The sequence below is a fragment of the Pangasianodon hypophthalmus genome, chromosome 29 (assembly GCF_027358585.1).
Source record: "Pangasianodon hypophthalmus isolate fPanHyp1 chromosome 29, fPanHyp1.pri, whole genome shotgun sequence".
NCBI lineage: Eukaryota > Metazoa > Chordata > Actinopteri > Siluriformes > Pangasiidae > Pangasianodon > Pangasianodon hypophthalmus.
Genome location: NC_069738.1, coordinates 9,403,061 through 9,417,664, shown reverse-complemented (window position 1 = coordinate 9,417,664; position 14,604 = coordinate 9,403,061). Strand labels below are relative to the sequence as shown.

Below are 14,604 nucleotides of genomic sequence, written 5' to 3'. Positions count from 1 at the left end.
ATACTAGTGTTATTCATTATTTATTTGGTTAATCTCTAGGTTTGACGAAGTATTTGCTGCACATCAGTTAATACTTTATGTACGTGTGTGTGTGTGTGTGTGTGTGTGTGTGAGAGAGAGAGATGGACCTAGGTGAGAAATCTGACTGTGAGTTCTAAGACCTGTTGAGATTGTTATGATAGCTTTGCCCATAACATGTCATTTGCTCAGAGCATCCAGTTTCTTGTGGACCTTGAGGAGACCTCACTTGTGTAAACCATGAATTTATTGCCACAACCCAAAGGCAGCAAAATATTGCTGTTGCTGCATTCCACACACACACACATTCTCACTCAAACTTTTTCCTGGCTGAACATGTGTTTTGTTGCAGTTGGTCAATTTTCAAAGCATGTGTTTATGCCATGTATATCAATCCTAATAACCCTGTGGTGAAAATCATTTCTCATCAGAGCCTGTGCTCAGGAATGTTCTTTATGCATCTCTGAACGGCCTCAATTTGAGTGAAAACATGACAAAAAATATCATGCTAAACCAATTTAAAACTCACAGAGCTGTGGAGAGAGGCATGTTGCCATGGTAACTTCTCCTTGGACAGTTTTTTTTGTCTTTTTTTTTTTTTTTAAGTAAACACTATCTGGGAAGTGAACATGCTTTCATGTTCCAACCAGTTTGATCTCTGTTTTGCACAAATCCTGCAGCTTACTTTTTGTCTTTTCAAAGCATTTGTTTCAATGCTGCGGGACAGACGGTGTTGTTGAGTACAAATTAAAGTGTGAGATGGAATTTTCATGGTGTGTTATTGACCTCTGCTCCTTCACTGAAGTTTATAAGAAATGCTGAGATGGCTAACTGACCACTAATACATCACACTTCCTGCTAGACTCAATCGATTATTTATTACATGTCCTGCATTAGTAGGCAGATTATGGATTAAGTGCAGGCTAATTTCCTGGTGTGTGTGGCGACCTGGGAAAACCTTTCACGCAAGAAAGGGATGTGTTCAACTATATGAAGTACTAAAAACTGTGAAAAAAAGGAGAGAATTGCATTTAAAGATTGCATTCTGATTCCAGTGCAAGACTCCAACACACTGGTTGCCTAAAAGCAAATGTTATGTATTAATTGAAGTTTAATGATATGTCATAAATAAGATAAGCTATTTATAAATATGATCATGAAAACTCTCTTAATACTCTAATAATCAGTGACCAATGTAATGAGTTTCTGTTCTGTTGGCTAAATTTTTTAGTCTGGTCCATATTTACCTAATACTGGGCCCCATTTATCAAGCTGGATACGAACAGATTCATGTGTAAATCGTTGGAGTGACTGTATTTGGTATTCATGAAAATCCTGTAAATTCGGAAAAAACTTTCATATCCTACCCCAGCTCCTGAGTGTGTGAAAATTTATTCATAAGAAGACTAACTAATATAACTCTCTACTGATCAGCTTTGAATCTTATCATTTGTGATGAGTTACTGCATTTTTATATGCCAATTACTCTGTAAATTTGAAAACGCTAATTTATTTCATATACACATAAATTAAATATTTTTTTGGAGCTGTTATTTCTTATAGGCCTAAATGACGTTAAAGGATTATTACGTTTATATAAAAAATTAGCACGTTAACCTGAATCCATTTTAAGACAATTTAGGCTAGCTTTTCAATGTCGTTGTATAAAAGGAGAATGTGCCAGTCTGTGTAGATGGGAACCATAAGCTGAGGTGGTGCAAATAGAAGAATTGATATTACTGGAAGAGTTACCACATGATGCCCTTAGGAGGTGTATTAGGTATTTCGAGACGGGTATGATTTTATTATTTTTTTTCCAGAGGATGAAAGCTGGCTTATAAACCGGCTCCATTTGCCATGGCATTGGTCAATTTTAAAAAGCTTTGTCATGGTTTGGCTTACCCCGGTGGCAGAGAAACTCTGTTGATTAGCAGTACTACTTTTTTTTTTTTACTCAGTTTTTGTGTCAATCCATTTTCTTTTGACCTCGCTTATATTGCACTGGATGGAAGGCACTGAATTCACCTCCATAATTTTTCTCCATATTTTGGCCTTTTTCAGGTGCTATGACTCTGCTGGATATGCTGCTAAATATTTTTTTATTTTCATAGTACTTCAACTCCTGCCAAAATGCTTTTTTTGGCCATTTTGCATTTTCTTTTGCACTGGTTATTTATTCAGTTTTGTGGGTGTTACCAAATGCAAATCAGCTGTGGGGTGCACACACTCAGTAATTTATGGGTGATTGCCATTTATCAACATACACAAATATGAAAAAAATCAGTGTTTATGAAACTTTTCTAAATCTGGAATAAATGTTTTGTTCAGTTTGGCTTATGCAAACATTTATACACAACTTTACTCAAAGATTGATGATCTTTACAGAAAGCCTAGGCAAAGCTAGGAAGTAAATAAACACATTTCTAAACTGTTTTGATGAAATATATTTATGTTTTCTAAAAAGCAGATTTGTCAAAGTAGGTTATAGATATAAAAAAACAAGTTCGGTCAAATTTTGACACGTTCGGTCAAAATTCAGCTGCAGCAACATCGATGGGTTTTCCCAGTCCACCGTGGCCATGTATTTTTTCAATCTAGATTATATGGGAAAGAAAGGAAAACACCATAACTAGCATGCTGTATTGGCAATAGAGAGTGTACTAGATAGACTAGCCATTATGAGACTGAAAAACAAGCTTAATTCCCTAATAGACAAAAAATTATATATATATATATATATATATATATATATATATATATATATATATATTTATATATATATATAATATTCTCCTCTTATAGGTATATTCTCTTAATATATGTAACTACTTGATACATCAACATTGCAAATGAGCCAAGATTCATTGATCCTTTTTTTTCACTTGATGAGAATTAGTAACCTTCAGGCCTATAGTCCTCCTGTCTTTCGTGCTGCTGCAATTTCCTCAATGTGTCCCTTGTCCCTGAAAAATTAAACTCCATTGCCTTTGCTTTGCTGCTTATTAACCACCTGCAGCAGGAATGAATAAATCAATAGCCGAAGCATGGTAAGCCTAATGGGGAGTGTAAGCATGTGGATGAAAGGTGGCCTCTAGTGCTAGGTGGACCTCAGAGGTAGAGGTAAAATAGCCTTCAACTACAATTGTGCTCTGAAAAATGTAATACAGTATTCCGATGACCTTGCGGCACTGGAAATGAACCTTTTTAGCTTCCTCTCATAGGGGACATCCTGGGATATTCTGGAACATTGTTTGGTCAGACATTGCCTGGGGTCAGAGCAGTATTCCTAATCCCTGATTCCTAATCCAGCAGTGCAAAGACTGAGTGATAATATTGATGAGGGGGAGGAGTGGGGGTTCAGGTCTCTCTCTCACTGGGTGTCCTGGTTTGTGGAGTGGAACAATCTCTATTCTTTTTCTGATAACTGCTTTGTGCTGAGGGTTTTATACCCAGACTAACAAAGTGGGTCAGGGTTTGGTGATTTAGGTAGGCTAGATGCTCTGCACTGACCCAAAATGAAATGTTCAGCCTGAGCAAATCTGGTGAGCCCAAGAATTTGACCTTTAGCCCCAACCTCAGACACTTAACTCTAACAGTCAACTTTTTCAACAATGAGCTTTATGAAATTAAATTGATGGAATAAAATTGAAAAAAAAATTATGGTGAGTAAAGGTATCTGGGTAATCAGTTATGACACCAATTACCAGGCAGACCCACAATGTAATTTGGTAAATTACAGCTTTGAGAGAAAACCAGAAACAAAACGTTGGTCATCCAAAATGGACGAGGATGATTCTCATTTCTTCTGTTTAGTTAAGGTTAAGTAAAAATGTCAAGCTATATTCGAATGGCGAAAAAAAGCACAAACACTAATTTAATTAGTGTTTGCTTGGAAAAGATACTTGATCACACCACCGTGGATCTGATTAATGACAGCTACTGCAGGCTAGTAATATCAAACTCTGTCATCATCAGTGAATATTGACTAAACCTGCCAATAATTTGCTGCAATCAGAGCTACAGAAAGACACACACATACTTTATAATCATGTGTTAAACTGATTTGCAGCATCCCTTATCATGTGCAATACCATGTGTACACTTTTTTTATGGACACAGATTAAGGACATTATGATGTATGCAGTAGACTATAACCAGATGTAAACTGTCCGTGAAGGAATAAAGGCCCCAGCTATAAAGCTAGCCTTTATATATTGAATTTGCATGTTATGGTTCATATAATCATTTGTTCAGATCATTATTAGGGTTATTAATAACAGATGAGGGCTATTTGTTGGTGCGTAATGCGTTGATCTGATTAAGAGCAAATGAATAGGCTCAGTCCATTAACTGTCTATTACAGTATATTCAGTTTCAATTCTTGTCATTCAGGGGTGATCTTTATACAAATCATGTTTCCCATCCCCAATAAAAATCTGCTTTTGGGCTGCAGTTGGTCCACACTATTGTTGTGCTCATAGGCAATAAATTGGTTCACTGTAGGTTTGCCGCACTGTTGAATAAAAGTATTGGTCCAACTATGAATTGCTGATGACAGCAATGCCTGGCTGCCCATTTGCTTTCAGTGTCTAATTAGAAAGATTACTATGGTTTTGATCAATATGCAATTTTTGCTTTAGCAGCTGAGCATTTGCACAATTCTCACGATTTAGAATAATGGAACTATGATCTTGTAGTTATCAAACTGTTCTGCTTCAGCAACAAACCAAGAAGAATGTTTTCATCAGAAAATGATGTTCAAGGATAATTTGCATTTTAAATACCCCATACCACATAAATACCCCCACGAGGAATACCCCATATGCTTTTTATAATAATAATAAAAAACAAGATATAAATAGTTTTAAATTTTTATATATATAATTTCATTATGATTGAGGCTTCTCTGCAAACTTATTTTCTCTACCATATTATTATTATTATTATTATTATTATTATTATTATTATTATTATTATTATTATATTTTATTTTAATAAACTGTCACATTTATTTTTTTCTTATCTTACTGCTTCCTCAATTACCAAAAGATGTGAGGAAAGAGGAAAAAAAAAGGCAGCCAAGGTCAGTCTATTGCTGGGACACCTTGGTCAGCTGATCAAGACCCACTTTGTGCAAGCGTCTGATGGTCCAACAAAAGCTTGTTTGCTGGGCTGTTACTTAGACTGACAGAAGCTGAAGATGAGACTAATAACTTTTAAATACTGGTTTTAAACCAAAGAGAGATCATAAAACACATTTTAGTCAAATGACATAACTACATAATGGGGACCTAATGGGGACTAAAAAGTAACTACCTCATCTGTTCATTTTCCTCTCCATCCCTCCCGGGCCATTATGGACATGTACATGCACTTGATTAAGCACTCTGCAAATCCTGTTTGCAGTCTCATGCGGACCACTTGACATGGCTCTCAACATCATTGTGTGTGTCCTTAACCTGACTTAGTTGTCTGCGTCTATTCAGCCTGTGTGTTTGAAGGGTCATTATAGCTTTATGTAAGCTGGGTTGAGAGCTACTGCTGACTCTTTGATCCCACAGAAGAGCTCCTCGTTTTGGCCTTTGTCACCCAACATGCCCTCCATTACTTCCAGAGAACGAGTGCTGATTTAAACACACATCTACTGCGAGTCACAGGCCGTGAGTGGACTTCAAAGGATGATACAGCAGGTGGAGGCGTGGCTTAGCATGCTGCGGCAAGAGGGAGCTGTTTGGGGAATGAGATAGAGGGGTAATGACTAACGTGGCCCTGTTTTCCCATGTATATTAATGTGGTCTACTCTTTTCTCTTTGTCTATGTGCGTGTGTGCGTGTGTGCGTGTGTGTGTGTGTGTGTGTGGAGCCAGAAGGAGCTGTGAGCTGAAAAGTGGTAGCTTCATTTGCTTTCCTTTTACTTTACATTACTGTCTGTCAGCCGTGCAGTCTTCCCCTGGCTCTGCTTGATTCTCTCAAACATATATAGGCACATATATTTGATAGTCCATTTATAAATCTAAAAGTTTTAGATCTTTGAATCTAACCATTTTAAATTAATTAACTAGTATGGCTGTACCTCATAGTCCACTATAACATTGCTCATGAATTCTACGTATTTCTCATTTTTCAGTAATATAAGGTTTGTCTAATAACAAAAACAACAAAAAATGCAGTGGTATACTGTATGTTCTGGATATTTTAATCTTTTTTTTTTTTTTTACACTTTTCTGGCCATAAGCTTCAGAATATTGAAGGTTGCAATCTGATTGGCTCTCTGCACTTCCATGTACATCCACGTACACATTGTGTGCACCAGTTTCTAGTGGAAAACAAACTTTTGAACACTATGATGTAACAAGGTTCCCAAAGCAAAACGTTATATAAAGAACATTCAGAGAATCCACTCTTTAAACAGGATTATTAAAGAGTTCAAAGAGTTTGAAGCAGTTAGAGCTGAGGAAACTGCTTTTAAAAAAATAATGATAAATAAATCAAATAAAAATGCCACATTACCACAGATGTGATTGAGAAAATGGAGTGCAAATGGAGCAAATTTTTTTTCCAGTTCAATTAGAAATTAACTGGCATTATACCAGAAAATTCCATTTGTAACTGCACAAAACTGCACAACGCAAAAGAGTTGCAAACATGATACTTTGATACAATTTTACATGAGGATCTTGTAATAAATCTTAACATAGTCATATATAAATGAATGCATTATGTGTATGCTTTCATGTAAGAGCAACCAGGTGATGTGCCTTTATCATACTGTCTCCTTATCACATTTGGGAAGTACAAAGCACTGGTTAACCTAAAAAAAAAGTTGGGAAGGTATTGTATAAATTGTTTAGAAAGCCACCAGGAGGTCTGACAGTGTGACAGTGCTTGACATTAGAGCCCCGTGTCTCCTTTGTAATTTGTTGCTTTCTCTTCAAAGCACCTGCCTCACACCATTAACACCTTTCCTTGTTAAAAGTTCTCACCTTACTTTCACCTCCAGCTCCACCACCAGTGGATCCTCCAGATTAATGGCCAGCAATATAAAAATAATCAGAGACTGAGGTCTTGTAACAGTGACTCAAATTTACCAGGCCATTTTTAACAGTTTTTACTTCACTCACCGTGTAATTCCTCTTGTAAAGTCCTCAAATGACCTGTGACATGAATATTATTCTTAAAATTATTTTGATTAGAGAAATTGAAGGATATAAGTTTTAATCTGTGAACAAAATAATCATTATTTAACAAAAAACAAAAAAACAAAAACAAAAACAAAAAAAACAGAACCTAAGGGTTAAACAGGCTAATGGTGCCACGGATCGATCAGGGACGATTGCTATGGCTCAGCAGTCACGTACTTGAAAGCCATTTCTCCATCTCTGCTCCAGTTTTGATTAGAGATCCATTTTGATGTACTTTTTGCTTGTGCTGCATTTTTCCTCTCCTTAGAGGCTATGAAAAGAAATATTCATTACTACTTAAGGCTCTCTTGTGCTGCAGTTAACCATTTCCTTCCTGTTGGTGTGTTGTTATGACATAAACATATTAAACCCATAAACACATGTTTGTCTGAAAAACTGAATTTGAGAATTGAGATAGACATCATACACACATGGGAAAATGCTACGATACATCTCCTAATAGTCCTCCACCAAATATCTTTGAGGAATTATTTTCTATGGTTGATATATTCCTAAGCACTGGTCATTTTTATGCAGAATTCAAAACAGTTAGTGGAAACACTGACCATTCCTGCAGCGATTTGCCTATATGTCTGGGGTCATTATCTTGCTAAAATATTAATATTCATGTATGTAGAGGTTATAATACTTTGCATAATTTATGAACATCTGTAATTAGGGTATTTACGTTAAGAAACGTAAAAAATAAGCTCAAAATAAAATGTGTAGATATGTATACATTTCTTTATATTTATATATACTTATAAATACTTATTCATTATACTATGTATATATATATATATATATATATATATATATATATATATATATATACAATTATTTATAAATCAATTAAAAAAAAAATCTAATAGTCTTATATGTTTTAAATATTACTAGTCTTACTAAATGGCTGAAACCCATTTAAGCACTTGCAATTTAAAACTGTATCAGATGTGACTGGACAGGCCACAAAAAATATTTATTTTATTTGTTTTATATTTTATTGAATGCACCAGTATACTAAATTGCGCAGACAATGCAGTTTAATGTGGCCGAGATACTCAATCAAAGTCAAGTAATGTGGTTTAATGGCTGACCAAGCTCTCACTGGTTAATGATCACTTCAAACTGCTATAGTTGAAAGCATTTACCTCAGAAACTAGTGATGTATAAAATGGCATATAAAATTCAGACCCTGAGAGAACCATTGTCTCAGACTAAGATACGCTCCTACTTGCAAAATCTAAAAAAAAAAAAAAAAAAAAGATGGCTCTGTCAGAGCAATTGATCCTATTATTTATTTCACAATGTTTTATTTATTCGAACCACAGCCCTGTTGAATTTTCAATTCTGATTGATCATAAGGTATGATTAATGTTCCTTAGCAGTGACTTTGACAGGAGTGTTGGCTGTAATTCAAATCACAGGTTTATATTAATACGCTGATACATTATCAGTTCTAGAGTAACAACTCTTGTACGACTTGTATCACGGACATTTCACATAATCTAAGGCTAATAATTAACGGATAAAAAAATGTGTTAATTTTTAACAAAGGAAAAAAAAAATTAATTGTTGATATGGTGAAGCTTTCTGTATCTGGATGTTTATTTAACATTAACGGAAGGAGTCTCCAGTGTCAGTGCTTTGTAATGGTCAGTAAGTTTTCCACTGTGGGAAAGTTTCGAGTTGGTGTTCATCACAGTGTCCTGTTGTTGATTAGTCGCCTTTAACAGCACTTTATGCCATGTTTTATTCGCTACATACTTCATGGCATTCCATAGTTTTGGGTGCCTTTGCATTAATGAAAACATGAATTTCAAGGTAAAATATTGTGAATGCATCAAACAGTACCGCACTTTTGTGCCCGTGATGATATCACGCCAGAATTACAGACGCCAAACTCCACTTTCTGCATGCAAATAAGAGGTAACCATTCGAGCATTGCTTAATCCTGTAGTTAACTGAGATCCAAATACCCATATAGTGCAGTATTAACTCCTCACTACATGTGCTTAACTCAGCGATGAATATGGCCTGATGCCATCAATCTTCACCAGAATGCCTGGACCACTGTCTACAGAACAGATTCAGTGATCCCCATCATAATTTAGAGTGTGTATGGGTGTTTTCCCACTATTTTCCGCTCTTTGGTTTTTCACACGATGATGGATGACAAAGGATTTTACATGTGTTCCATCACATATTTGGTCAAAGTCAGTGAGAGAGTTTCTGGAGAATGTACAGCAATGATGCAAAAAAACAGTTTTGTGGAGAGAAAGCGCATTAACATAAAGGCCCAGAAATCTGTTTGAAGTTATCATATGAAAAACAAATTTAAGTTTTTATTAACCTCTTTTAAGAACTCCCACAAGTCTGATATTTGCTAATTGCAGCCCACATGCTGATACAAGTAGGCTCTATGTAGGAACACATTCGATTTTTATTAATATGCTCATAATACATTACTCTATTTTTTGCTTTGGAATCTAAATGGCAAATTTGCCAAGTGCTAAAAGTAAATGTGTGTGCATGTGAAAGCACAAAGACGTTCGGCCTGCACACACACGGAAAGAGCAACAGCTATGGGCCGATGTAGGAAGCTGCAGAGGAGGAGTTTTAGAACAAGAGAGGAAGGAAGGAGACGGAGGCAATCGCAGCATGAGTGTGATTGAGAGGGAGAAAAAGAAAAGGAGGAGGTGCAGAAGAATGACAAACAAGCTGGAGGGTAGCAAAAAAAAAATCAGAGTCATGCACGTCCATCTATTGATCCAGGGAGGGATGCACGGAAACCCAGGGAGGGTGAAAAATAGCATGAGCTGTCAGAGAGATGGAGAGAAACGGAAGTATGTGGTGGTAGAGCTGACACTTTGGCTAGTTGCCTGCTAATGCAGCTTAGTGGCCATATGTAATTAAGAGAGAGAGAAAGCGTGCATCAGGAGTGAATAAAGAGGTGAAGCTGAGGCGTAGGAGCTGAATTAAGAGGGCAAATGCAGCCAGAGATAAATAAATGAATAGAGAGTGGGATGCAGTCAGGAATAGTGAGAGAGGGGGGAAGGAAGGCTGATTTACAGAGTAACTCTCTATTAACACTGTCGGAGGACCTAAAGTGGTCCGATTTGTGCCACCCATCTGTCTCACACGCTACACACCTCTCTCTGTCTGTGTTTATCTTTGCACTTCTCGCTTCCTAATAGACTAATATCTTCACTCTCCTCTGTCTTTACCTTGAAGCTGTTTACTTATGTACTTAATATTAAACAAAGCAGTTTGCTCTGTCGCTCCACAGTACAGATTAGGGCGGATTACCAGGGTAAATCTCTTAATGAATCTGATACGCAAGTAACAGTTTTCTGAACTTTCTGTTCTTAATGTGCTTTCTGTCTTATAGATTATTATAATAAAGGAATAATATTATTACTGCGCTTGTCCTGCATTCCACTTGGAACATATCTATAAAGGTAGATGACTTTTTAAAGGGAACTTTGAAGGAAATTCTCATAAGTAACTCACAAGCAGCCACTTGTGTTTTTATCTACGCTAATAGTTTATAGCTGTTATAGTGGAGGCACTAACATGTCTTGTGGACTTTTTTTTTTAAACGACACTTACAACTATAAAAGGTTAAAATTCAAAATTGTAGTCATTGGCAAATCACTGTTGTATAAGGAAAACAAACCACTTTGGGGAGTGCTGTTATTAGAAAATAATCAACTTTGGGTTGGTAACAGTAACTTGCATCACACCACCCTGTCATTGTTTATTTTCTGATTACGCTGTTAACTTATTTATGTTTTTATTTATATCTTTGTGCATTGTATTTATTTATTACAAATTCTACTGTAATATTGATTAAAAAAGTGTGAAAAGATAATGAGATTTTAATAATAACAGTAAATTTTTTTAAGCCTGTTATATTTAAAAATGTCCCTTTTATGCTAGATGGGATTGCCATTTAAAGCAATGAACACACAAATAAATATAAATTAATACATTTAATCTGCATTACCCATCCACATTTTCTACTGCTCTTTTTTTTTCAGGATTAAAGGTGTTTATAAACCTCAGAAGTGTAAAGTGCATGCATTTTTTTTTACTGACTTGTTTGTCTTGCCTTTCCACAGGACAAATGACATAGGATGAACACTGCTGCCCAGCTGTGTCTGTGTTTGCTGTCGTCCCTTCTCACCCTGGCCTGGGTGGCAGTGCCGCTGTGCCAGGCTTCCCCCTGCTCCTCCCTTGTGGCAGGGGTCCTGTACGGCTCCTTCTCCCTCAGGGACCTTTTCCCCGGCCCACACGGCCTGAGAACTGGCTGCTCGTGGACCGTGGAGAACCCCGATCCGACCAAGTACACTCTCTACTTCCGCTTCAACCGCCACGCCGGCTTTTGCCTAGCATTCTCACCGCTAGTGTTGCCCCTGGACCACTACCTCCCCAACCAGACGTGTGGACAGGCGCTGCCCGACCCGGAATCCGTAGAGCCGTGCCAGGTACCTGGTCCTCATGCTTTCCTGCAATTTGATAAGAACTTTGTGCAATTGTGCCTCGCTGCAGAGATCAAACAAGATTCCGATGAAGTGAAGGGACCTCTGTCTGCTGAAACGTTGGACTTCAGGCTTGTGGAAGTTCTGCTGATCAACAATGAGAATTCCAGCCAGTTTACATGTGGCGTGTTGTGCCGCTGGTTTGAGGAGTGCCTCCGTTCCGGCTCTGGTAGAGAGAGTGAAGGCTGTGGAATCACCCAAACTGGCTGTGTGTGCCCTAACGCTGGGCCTCCAGTGCCAATACTGCCCGCTACTCCCCACAACCACTCTCTGGACCCCAGTGCCAGTGTGCTGCTGCCGCCCACTGATGACTGCTGTGTCACCCAACTGCATGGCAAGAACGGTATCTCCAACATTGCACCCAGAGATGTTCATCAAGGTAAGACAAGTTCTTTTAATGCAACCTACTGGGAGTCACCTCATGTGTAAAGTGCGTATCAGTGGATACACACACTATCAGTGAAATATGAGTCTCTTTAATCTGCAGTCAAAACTCTGTAGCTCTAGGCCTTGTTGAGCAATTTAAATGTGAATGTTATGGGACTAATATGTACATTTTTCATAACCTATAATGGTGATTCAGGCATGATATATTAATATTATATTTATTTACACATTTATGCAAAAATCTTGCACAATTTAAAGTGTTTTTTTAAGGAAAAGTGTAGTTATAGTGGGCTGGAACCGGTAAAAAATGCTGTTTCAGAATCAGAATCACAATCAGAATCAGAATTAGCTTTATTCGCCAAGTATGCGCACAGACACACAAGGAATTTGTTGTGGTTTTCTTTAAGGTGCTCTTGGTACATACATACATATCTTACATGAGAACAAAAAACATTTAAATAGTAAGACTTAACAATAATAAAAAAAAAATAATAATAATAATGTGTATGAATCTGGAACAGAAGATTTATGTACAGATTTGTGCATTATTTACTCTATATACAGCTGTATAAATAAAGAGATATGCATATGTATTTACATAATACTTGAGAAAGAGGTAGTAATTAGAGATGGAGGATGAATTACAGAAATGAATTATAGAATAAAAAAACACAGGTAATGATTCCTGTGTTAGCTGTTTAAGCTGGAGATGGCATGGGGGGAAAAAACTGTTTTTATGCCTAGATGTTCTAGTGCACAGAGATCTGTAACGTCTGCCTGAAGGGAGGAGTGCAAACAGGTTGTGGCCGGGGTGAGAGGGGTCTGTGATGATGTTAGCTGCCCGCTTCTTCACTCTGGAGTTGTACAAGTCCTGAAGGTTGGGCAGGTGCACACCAATGATCCTTTCTGCTGTCCTAACAGTCCGTTGCAGTCTTCTTATATCTGATTTGCTGGCTGACCCAAACCAGACAGTTATAGAAGAGCACAGAACCGACTCAATAACAGCTGAGTAAAACTGTGTCATCTGCGCCTGTGGCAGGTTGAACTTTTTCAGTTGACGAAGGAAGAACAACCTCTGCTGGGCCTTTTTCACAATGGAGTCAATGTGAATGTCCCACTTCAGGTCCTGAGAGATGGTGGTGCCCAGAAACTTGAATGACTCCACTGCAGCCACAGTGCTGCCCATGACGGTGAGAAGGGGGAGAGCAGGGGGGTTTCTCCTGAAGTCCGCTATCATCTCCACAGTTTTGAGCGTGTTCAGCTCCAGGTTGTTGTGACTGCACCAGACAGCCAGCCGCTCATCCTCTTGTCTGTAAGCAGACTCGTCGCCATCCTGAATGAGTCCGATGACTGTAGTGTCATCTGCAAACTTCAGGAGTTTGACAGAGGGGTCCTTAGAGGTGCAGTCATTTGTGTAGAGGGAGAAAAGCAGTGGGGAGAGAACGCAGCCCTGAGGAGCTCCAGTGCTGATGGTGCGGGTGTTGGATGTGAATTTTCCCAGCCTCACTAGCTGCTGCCTGTCTGTCAGGAAGCTGGTGATCCACTGACAGATGGAGGTGGGTACAGAGAGCTGTGACAGTTTATTTAGAAGGGTATCTGGGATGATGGTGTTGAAAGCGGAGCTGAAGTCCACAAACAGGATCCTTGCATAAGTCCCTGGTTTGTCCAGATGTTGGAGGATGTAGTGCAATCCCATATTGACTGCATCATCCACAGACCTGTTTGCTCGGTAAGCAAACTGCAGGGGGTCCAGCAAGGGTCCAGTAATGTCCTTCAAGTAGGCCAACACCAGCCTCTCAAATGACTTCATGACCACAGACGTTAAAGCAACAGGTCTGTAGTCATTTAGTCCTGTGATTTTTGGTTTCTTGGGTACAGGGATGATGGTGGAGCGTTTGAAGCAGGAGGGGACTTCGCACAGCTCCAGTGATCTGTTGAAGATCAATGTGAAGATGGATGATAGCTGGACAGCACAGGCTTTGAGGCAGGCTGGAGAGACACCATCTGGGCCTTTGGCTTTCCTTATCTTCTGTTTCCTGAAGACTTTGCGTACATCATCTTCACAGATCTTAAGTACAGGCTGAGAAACAGTAGGGGGGAGCGACGGGGAGGGTGTTGATGGCTGTGTTGTGAGACGGTCAGAGCGGGTGTGAGGTGTCAGACCAGGCTTTTCAAACCTACAGTAGAACTCGTTCAGGTCTTCAGCCAGTTGTTGATTGGCCTCAGTGCTGGGGTATGGGGTCTTGTAGCTGGTGATGGCTTTCAGGCCTTTCCACACTGATGTAGAGTCATTACTTGAAAGCTGTTTTTCCAGTTTTCCAGAGTAGTTTTTCTTTGCCACTCTTATCTCCCTATTCAGTGTGTATTTGGCCTGTTTGTACAAGGCTTTGTCCCCACTTCTGTAGGCGTCCTCTTTGGCCTGGCGAAGCTGTTTGAGTTTTGCACTGAACCAAGGTTTACGGTTTTATTACCATT

General features: G+C 38.5%; 1 protein-coding gene across 10 annotated transcripts in view; it reads left to right on the top strand.

Moving 5' to 3' along the window:
• Nucleotides 1-14,604, top strand: part of adgrb2 (adhesion G protein-coupled receptor B2) — a 394,590-nt gene that overhangs the window by 84,467 nt on the left and 295,519 nt on the right. For all 10 annotated transcript variants that reach the window (XM_053231516.1, XM_053231523.1, XM_053231522.1 and 7 more), the window contains exon 2: nucleotides 11,323-12,121. In XM_053231516.1, coding sequence (XP_053087491.1) covers nucleotides 11,338-12,121 — 784 coding nt within the window. In that variant the 5' untranslated portion in view covers nucleotides 11,323-11,337. The remainder of the gene's footprint in view (nucleotides 1-11,322; nucleotides 12,122-14,604) is intronic.